Genomic DNA, 8,929 nt, shown 5'->3' on the forward strand with positions numbered 1-8,929 from the left:
CTTACCTACCCTACCTTTAAGGTACCCAGTTGAATATAAAGTAATTTAAATAAACCCCACTTTTACCAAGTGCAACTCTGAAGTGATGAACACATAAATGCACAATTAATTATAATAAAATCATTTAAAAAATATACCACCTGGAATATACACTCTCATTGTTTGCCCTTTTTCTCCTCAGATATCCAACTAAGTAAACAATCAATATTATGAATGCTGTGCATGTGTTGTCAACATGGTGAAGATGTTTTCTATTAAACTGAACAATGAGTACCAGGGTCACATTTTTGTGATTTAAGGGAACTGTTTGTCATGTTCTTCTGCGGTGTGGAGGATGTTTACAGCTTGACTGCTGGAGCCTTTGTATTGCTCTCACTCTCACACACAGATTAACCATGGTGACATGAGCCTCACACTGATCTCTCTGTTGTTAGTTTGGTGGTGTTGGAGGAACATGGCCCCCGCAGCAGAACCACACCGTGCCAGGCTGCACAAAGTGACGGTGTGTGTGTGTGTGTGTGTGTGTGTGTGTGTGTGTGTGTGTGTGTGTGTGTGTGTACAGTTGAAGCTGCTGCAGAGGAAATGATTGTCTCTCTTCAAGCAGCTCCTATTTTCACACTTTGCTCATGTATTATGGTGATGACAATCTTTTATTTTGACTGGTGGATTTATGTCAAATAAATCTTCTCAATGATTCTGATCGGCCGTAATAAAAGGAAATGGGAGGAACTGAGTCTCGTTTTTCCTCTGTTTTCAACTACAGCTTCACACAGTCTGCAGTGTTTCATTTACGTTTTTTAACTATTGGTTGCTTTTACTGTAAGTGTCAAAAAACATTAGCTAATGTTATATAAGCAGAGGTGGGAGAAGTACTCAGATCTTGTACGTGAGTAAAAGTAGAAGTACCAGAGTGTAGGAATACTCTGTTGCATTCAAAATGTTACTCAAGTAAAAGTAGAAAAGTATTATCAAAATATAGTAAAAGTAGACATTGTGCAGATTGGTCCATTCAGAATAATATATATATAAAATATATAGGGCTTAAATGTGCCACTCTTCACAATGAGTACTTTTGGTGCTTAAAGTATATTTTAATGCTAATGCTTTTACTTAAGTACAATTTTGAATGCAGCACTTTTTCTTGTAGCTGAATATCTTTACACTGTAGTATCGCTGATTTGACTGAAGTGAATAATCTGAGTACTAATGTTTCAAGTAAAGAAAGTATCATTTTGGAAATGTTTTTTTCTTAAGCCCAAAACAAAAGCTTTTTATTTTTTCACAAAGCTGTCATATACAAATACACTTATCTTACATTACATTTCAGAAAACACTTACATTATTTTTAAATAAATAAAATACCAAAAGTTGTCTGACATGAAATAGACGCTCTAAACTCCAGTACCTTACAATCCTTCATTATGTACAATAATTATAGTTACTGTGATGAAGAATAAGAACACAGGAGGAGGAGACCCGAGCTTAAGAGTTGAACAACTGCTTCATATGATGGGCAGGGTTTTTGAGTCACTCAAATTGCATTTGATCAGAAACCTCCCTCGAGTTAAAAATGAATCATCAAAAAATGTTCACATTTAAAAGGTTCCTAAAAGCATTCTGGCGCTTCTAAATCTGTATTTTCATGGTTGATTGCGTTCATTTCTACGTTGCTTTGGACAAAAGCGTCAGCTCAATTAAATGTAATGCTTGCAGCCAGTTAGTCACACAGTGCATTTAGAGTTCTTAAAAAAAAAATTGAAATGTTGACAACCGAGCAGCATTCAATTAAATGTTGTGCTTAGCTTCAGCATTAGCTGAGTTGGCAGTTGTTACTGAGTGCAGGCAGTATGGAGGCTCTTAATAATATTAATAATACATTACATTTATAAAGCGCTTTTCCTGGTGCTCAAAGCGCTTACAAGCAAGTCAAACAAAATAACAACAATCTTAAGAGCGAAGATAGAGCAACTTTTAATGATATGACATAGATTTAACCGGGATGTTTTGGGATTTAAAGGGTCACATTCATCTGTTCAAGTGTCTGTCCTTCCCATCCATCAGCTCCGCCCCTCTGAGCCCAGCAGCCCCGCTCTCTTTAGGACTTTGTCCACATTAGGAATCAGTTTTTCTTGGAAGTCCCACAGCCGTTTGTCCTCACGGAGCTGCTCAAACTTTAACGACCCCCGCAGTGCCACGCGGACATGAATGATCCGACAAACGTCCATAGGAACCTTGAACCGTTCTCCAAAGTTCTTGATCACTTCATGCACCGAGGTCTGCTCCACCAACCTGTGAGGAGATCATCGGTTAATTATAGTGCGATTCTCTGTCCATACCTTTTAATACATCAATATCCCCCTCACGAACACAAGCACAGAGTCACATTACATATACACACATACAATTTTCACCACCATATTCCCTTTTTTTTTGTATGTACTTGTTATTTTAACCACATTGTATTTGTATTGTTTGCAATCACTATTGAATTTGATAATTTCTTGTAAATAAGTCTTGTGTTTTCCATAACATTGTGCATTTTGTGGAGCCTCCAAAAAAGCCGATGAGGTTTTTGTGCCTCTACCGGGACTGTATATTATGTGTTTTCTCTTATATTTGTGTATTTTTTAATTGTGCAAACAATAAACAACCTTCTACACATCTATTGGGGTGTGGGATGTAAGTGTTCAAAAATCATTTTACAGCATTTTTAGATGTTTTACTATAATATTAAAAGTGTTTTACAATAAATAACTTAAATAGTGTTTGAAAAAAAAGATCTATAGCCACATTTATTATTTATTCAGCCAAAAGCTCGGAGTGTGGGCCCTGAGTGAGTAACCTTTTGGTCTGACAAATTCAGCCTACCTTGGCTGAACTATCATCTTGTGCGGGTGGTATATACTCCTGTCGGGATCCTCCTTGTAGATATGCTCCAGAATATTAACTCCCGGCACGTCGCTCCACTGAGGCAGGTGAAACCTCCCGCTTGGCTCAAAATGGTGCTTGGGGAAGATGTGGTTCTCAATGAGGAATACTCCTGTCTACAGAATGTCATGGAGAGAAAACATAAATAAATACTTCTATTGTTTGGATATTGATGTAATATTTGTCTTGCACATTACTTAAACAATACATTTGGCTGCTGCTTTTGAAGCATGTCCATCAGAGACATCAGGTTGTTGTGTTTGTACGGCATTATGATCTCATCGATGTCGTTTAACAGCACGTAGCGCGAGCGCTCCATGGATCTGTAAATGCACTCATTGAGCGTGGTCAGCTGGCCGAAGTAGTGAACGTCCCCCCCGCTCTGTGAGAAGAGCCAGCCCTTTGATGGGTTCAGGTACCGGTGGATGGGCCACGGGACCATCTCCACGAAGCCCTCCTGGCTGTAGCTCTGCAGCAGGCGGTCCAGCTCTGGCCCACAGCTGGTTTTATAAATCACCACCCGGTCCACACCCAGCAACCTGTAGCAAAGCAAACAAATGACAAATGATTTGATCAACCAAATTACAAATATAAACTATATCTAATGAATAAAAAAATGTGTCTGACTAACCAACAATCCAACATTGTAACCCCCAGTGCTACTACACTAGTATGACCTAAAAAACAACAGCAGCATGTTTTTAATGATAGTGCCTTTAATACATATTTTGAAGGTAAAGCAATAATAAAATCTCTGGTTTTATCAACATTGAGAAGTGCATCTTTGTTTTTTCAAATCGGGAAGAGGCAAACACTTGATGGATAAAACTACTTTCAGCAGTGATTCTCAAAGTGGAGTCGTTGGCCGAAGCCAGCGAGTCCTTGAAAACTTTTTAGATTCATTCATATAACTTTTTTAACAAAAACGTTTTGAATCTATAAATGTTCATAGATGAATTGTTAATCGAACAAATACATAACTCTGGATGCTGGATACTGTTGGGCAAATATTTTCCTAGGCCCATAACTTGGACCTAGTTTATCAGTTTGCCCTCGCTGAGCACAGGCCTGCGACCTTGGGGTGCTCTCTGTGTTTTGTCTCCTTATTCCTGCCCAGCCTCAGCTGATAGAGGTGTTATAGTGCTATGCCTGTGTTATCTTGCTATGCAGAATGTTGATTATTCTCTCAGAACCAGCTAAATACATAGGACTGGGTGAGAAATCTTCAGAATTGGTTAGGGCAAGAGCTATGTCTCCTTGTGGCTGCACGCATGTCTTTGTCAATCCTCTGGCCCTAACTTCCAATAAGTTATTCAGTGTTTGCCAACCAATGCTCCAGAAGTTTCCATTACAGATACCACCAGGGGCGGCTCCAGGTGGTAGCTTGGAGTTGCTACAGCAACTAGGCCAAATGTTGGTGCTACTGTAGTAGCAACTGCAAAGCAACCCCAATACCACCATCAGTATAAATATGTAATGTGACAGTCAAAGCTCATTGTATAAGACTCAACTCATTACACTAAATGTATGCTAGTTAGTTTGAATCGTAGGCTATACTAGCAGCAACCATAACATTGTATATATTAATTTATTTACATGTATATAGACTTCTGCATTTACTTGGTCACATACAACATTCTCTGCATTATTAAGCTTATTGCCTTATTTATACATATATATATTTATTTAGATTCAGACATAGTTAACTTCATCTGCATTACTTGCACATTGGTCTTGCAACATAACCTGCACTATTCTATTCTACTGTTCCTTATGCACCATTTTTATTATTTTATTTTTTAATTTGTTTTATTGTTTTATGTCCTATATATAATATGTTGCATTGTTGGAGGAGCTTGGGACATAAGATCTAATTGCCAGATCTACACTGTAGCATCTTTGCATATGACAATAAAGCCCTTGTACCTTGAACCTTAAGGTAACTGGCCCTTTAACCTAACCTAACCAGAAGCATCGGTGCAATCCAGAGACACTGCAACAGTACCTTTGCAAATGTCACACCATTCACACAATATTTTTTTTGTCAGTGGTTTGTGGTTGTTGCTGTACTAACCTGTACATCTCCAGAGTCTGTGCAAACTGAAGCACATTGTTGTAATCTCCGAACAGGTTGGAGATGCAGACTGTGAAGTTAAACTGTAACTTTTGCTCCTCTTTCCTACCGGTCTTCTGGTTTCTTATAGGAAGCCAAGTCTGGTTAGGTATTGTAACACGGTGTGGCTGCGTCAACAGAGTGACATGTGTAGCACTGAAGCCCTTAGGAATTCCACACATGACATCTGTTGTGATGAAAGGAAAACCAAAGTTGTCATTGTGTTTTAAAATGGTTGTTGGAGTTGCACTTGACAACTGGCCTGCACAGCAGAAAAGACAGTAGAGGGGTTGGTCGGAGTCTATCTTAAAGATGCCGATGATGCGTATATCCAAGCCCTTCACTCTCTGGTCCATGTAGGCCGATACCAGAATGTGCTTGGTATTGTAGAGGGGGGTTAGGGTCTGCTCAGAGATCTGCAGGGGGCACATTTTGGACGCAGGAAGCGGCTTTGGGAAAGCCTTGTACGTCCTGTGTATTGTCACATTGAGGCTGAGGAGGAAGATAAAGATAGCAATAAAGAGAAGGAGTAACTTCCCTTTTAGTTCTTTTGCCTTTTCCATCCAGGTAGAGGTGAAAAACAAACCCAACCTGGGGCAGAAAGAGGAATCAGTTCAGATTACACATTTGCGGGAACAAAACAAACACAATGATGTTTTAAGCCATCAATGAAATCACATTTTTAGCATATTAGCTAAGAGTAAAACGTTGAAATCAGCTTGAAACAGAACTCTCTATCTGTCTTCCACTTAAAGGTGAGACAGTCTCTAGATTAACAAAGCAATCAAACGCTAAATTGTTGATGCGGATGTAAAAGTGAGCATCCTAACTCTGCCTCAACATGAACAAATATTTAAAGTCTTTATCACACCTATTTGGCACAGGCACTGCTCCTTTATCCTTACAATATAACGGTTTCACACTCAAAGTGCAACCGCACCTTAGGGTGCAAACACATACACAACACAAAGACTGAACTTTAATGGTTGATTAAATATTTGCTTGAGTGTAAGGATAACACATGAAAGCTTAACAAAAAAGAAAATAGTAGAAAAACATTTAAACTCAAGTCATGCAGCTGTGATATCAGTGATTGACCGCTTAATAGTATTGCATTATAGGCTACACATATTTTAAAGCGATACAAAACAACAGTAAGCAGTAGAGGAAAGCAAGTCTATTAACAATAGTAGGGAGACCAGGGACAGTTGTAACACGGGACAGTTGTAACGCCTTCAATATCTCCAATCACAAACAAGCTAGAGTGATGAAACTCACTCTGCACATGCTCAGTTAGATGGAAAGATTGCTGTGAAAAAAAGGAGCAAAAGTGTGTTTCTGAGGTAAAACATTAACACAAATTATATGATGTATTTTTTGGATACTGTCTTGAGGTCAAATGTCTAGGAATCCAAACTAGTATTATTAGAATCACTGTTTTGTACGCTAAAAATATAACTAGCTAAATATGGGTCAAGCTAGCAATCAGGCAGGTTCACAGGGGGTGAAAACATGACTGGTGGTCCTGGGACGGTTGTAACACGGACCACCTGGGACGGTTGTAACATGGCACATTTACAATGATGGCTCATTTGCTCGAATGATCAATATTGTTGATTGGTGTGCATTATCCCTTTAAAAATAAACAGAATAAAATACTGTCTGTAAAGTGTGTACGTGCGTTTACAGAAAGAGGAAGCCAGACAGGGGAATGTCCCTTCCTGTCCCATTGGGGCAGATGAAACCTCCCGCTTGGCTCAAAATGGTGCTTGGGGAAGATGTGGTTCTCAATGAGGAATACTCCTGTCTACAGAATGTCATGGAGAGAAAACATAAATAAATACTTCTATTGTTTGGATATTGATGTAATATTTGTCTTGCACATTACTTAAACAATACATTTGGCTGCTGCTTTTGAAGCATGTCCATCAGAGACATCAGGTTGTTGTGTTTGTACGGCATTATGATCTCATCGATGTCAAATGTCTAGGAATCCAAACTAGTATTATTAGAATCACTGTTTTGTACGCTAAAAATATAACTAGCTAAATATGGGTCAAGCTAGCAATCAGGCAGGTTCACAGGGGGTGAAAACATGACTGGTGGTCCTGGGACGGTTGTAACACGGACCACCTGGGACGGTTGTAACACGGACCACCTGGGACGGTTGTAACATGGCACATTTACAATGATGGCTCATTTGCTCGAATGATCAATATTGTTGATTGGTGTGCATTATCCATGTAAAAATAAACAGAATAAAATACTGTCTGTAAAGTGTGTACGTGCGTTTACAGAAAGAGGAAGCCAGACAGGGGAATGTCTCTTCCTGTCCCTGTACACAGTTGAGTTTAAAAAAAAAAAAAACATTTTCCAACCTGCACTTATTTAATAGAAACATCTTAAATACATTGTTTCAGTAGTTGACACATTGAGAATGTATAATATAGCAAAATGGCTATCCTAGTGTAAATGTTTTTTTACTTATTGGGGAAAACCCCAAAAGTGTTACAACTGTCCCTGGTCTCCCTACAGTACTTACATTTATTTTTGAGGTAACATGTCATGCAGTTTTTACTTCTCTTTATTTTAGGGATCAGTATCACCTCAAAACATTAATTTAAGAACTCTTTTAATTAATATTTCACATACCAAACATATAATCCCTCTAGATATGACACATTCTTGCAAAATAAGTAATGATTTCAAAAAGTGTAGTATAAAAAAATAGCTTATTATGCCACTAGGCTATAACACTGCAGTAGCCAATCTGCAGTATGACAACTGATGATACTTGATTTGGTTACTTATAGTTTACCATTACTGGAGCAAACCTTTGCAGGGCTTTTCGTTGAATGGAGAAGTATGATTCTGTGGTATTTGTTTCTTTCTGTTTGAAAACCTCTTCCTTTCTCACCGTAGGCCATTGTAAAATGATACACCGTTCATCTCCGATAAAATAATTTTAAAATGCATTTACAGGAACTTTTAACCTGCACTACATGTTATAATGTTATGTTTCTTATGACATTTAGGAATATAACAATAATATAAAAGGCTTTAAATTAAACATGTAGTGTAATTTAACGCTGCGGGATCTTAAATCAGAATTGTACGTTATTTGAGAGGAAGTTATTATGTAGTAAGCTGATTTCTAATTAGTTGTAATGCTAATATGAAGACTATATCAAACATAGTGACTCACCAGAGCTGAAGTGTGTTTCTCCAGTCGTAGTAAGTGAAGACCATAAAGGAAGTCATTTTCTCCCTGCATGTCTCCTCAGCCTCCTTGCATCTTCTTTATCTGCCTCCTCTCAGTTTCTTATTTTTTCATCGGTGATCCTATTTATTTCCCCTGTGCAGGGTGGGCGGGGCTAACAGTGGCCCTCTATCAGGAAATCGCGACCCAGTAACATTGAAAGCCAATCCAACAAAAGAAGTGAAAGCTTCACGTAGATTACGTTAGTCTTTATCTTGTTAAATTATTTTAGCAAGTTGTTTCCTGCTGCCACGCACGCACGCACACACGCACGCACACAATCTTTGTACAAAAGATCAGAGTGCTATCAAAGCTGGTAAAGGTGCAGCTTTTTATTTCTTTGTATACTGCAGGGTGGCTTGTGGATTTACTCCAGCTGTAATTTAAGTCTTATTTAAGTGTTGATTATATTTAAAAAATAAATGTAGTGGAGTAAAAGTATACTATTTACATCTAAATTATAGTGGAGTAGAAATACAAATTAGCACAACATTGAAATACTCAAGTAAAGTACTAGTGTCTCAAAATTGTACTCAAGTACAGTACTTGAGTATCTACTTAGTTACTTTACACCACTGCATTCATGTAGTACCTTTACAGTAGTTGCGTTGCAGGTATAGATTAATGAT

At 38.3% G+C, this 8,929-nt stretch overlaps 1 protein-coding gene across 3 annotated transcripts; it reads right to left on the bottom strand.

Annotated features, from left to right (window-relative positions):
* Window positions 1-1,268: 1,268 nt before the first annotated feature.
* LOC117476371 lies at window positions 1,269-8,433 on the bottom strand. 3 transcript variants are annotated; one of them, XM_034122852.1, is made up of 6 exons: window positions 8,247-8,285; window positions 6,320-6,350; window positions 5,003-5,632; window positions 3,137-3,467; window positions 2,869-3,044; window positions 1,269-2,289 (listed from the first exon to the last, which is right to left on the bottom strand). In XM_034122852.1, the coding sequence occupies exons 3-6, from the start codon at window positions 5,602-5,604 to the stop codon at window positions 2,058-2,060; spliced, it is 1,341 nt and encodes a 446-aa protein (XP_033978743.1). In that variant the 5' UTR covers window positions 5,605-5,632; window positions 6,320-6,350; window positions 8,247-8,285; the 3' UTR covers window positions 1,269-2,057. The 3 variants fall into 3 exon arrangements, with proteins under 3 accessions (XP_033978743.1, XP_033978752.1, XP_033978735.1); XM_034122861.1 differs by lacking the exon at window positions 6,320-6,350 and having other exon boundaries at window positions 5,003-5,533; window positions 8,247-8,433; XM_034122844.1 differs by lacking the exon at window positions 6,320-6,350 and having other exon boundaries at window positions 8,247-8,433.
* Between the last annotated feature and the right edge of the window lie 496 nt (window positions 8,434-8,929).

This window comes from Trematomus bernacchii, unplaced genomic scaffold, assembly GCF_902827165.1.
Source record: "Trematomus bernacchii unplaced genomic scaffold, fTreBer1.1, whole genome shotgun sequence".
NCBI lineage: Eukaryota > Metazoa > Chordata > Actinopteri > Perciformes > Nototheniidae > Trematomus > Trematomus bernacchii.

Excerpts from the sequence above, each read along its gene's own strand:
- LOC117476371 (XM_034122844.1), bottom strand. The coding sequence starts at position 8,302 with ATGACTTCCTTTATGGTCTTCACTTACTACGACTGGAGAAACACACTT. Across the intron at positions 3,468-5,002 it reads CAGACTCTGGAGATGTACAG|GTTGCTGGGTGTGGACCGGG; the intron begins GTTAGTACAGCA and ends GCTTTGCTACAG. Across the intron at positions 2,290-2,868 it reads AAGATGATAGTTCAGCCAAG|GTTGGTGGAGCAGACCTCGG; the intron begins GTAGGCTGAATT and ends ATCTCCTCACAG.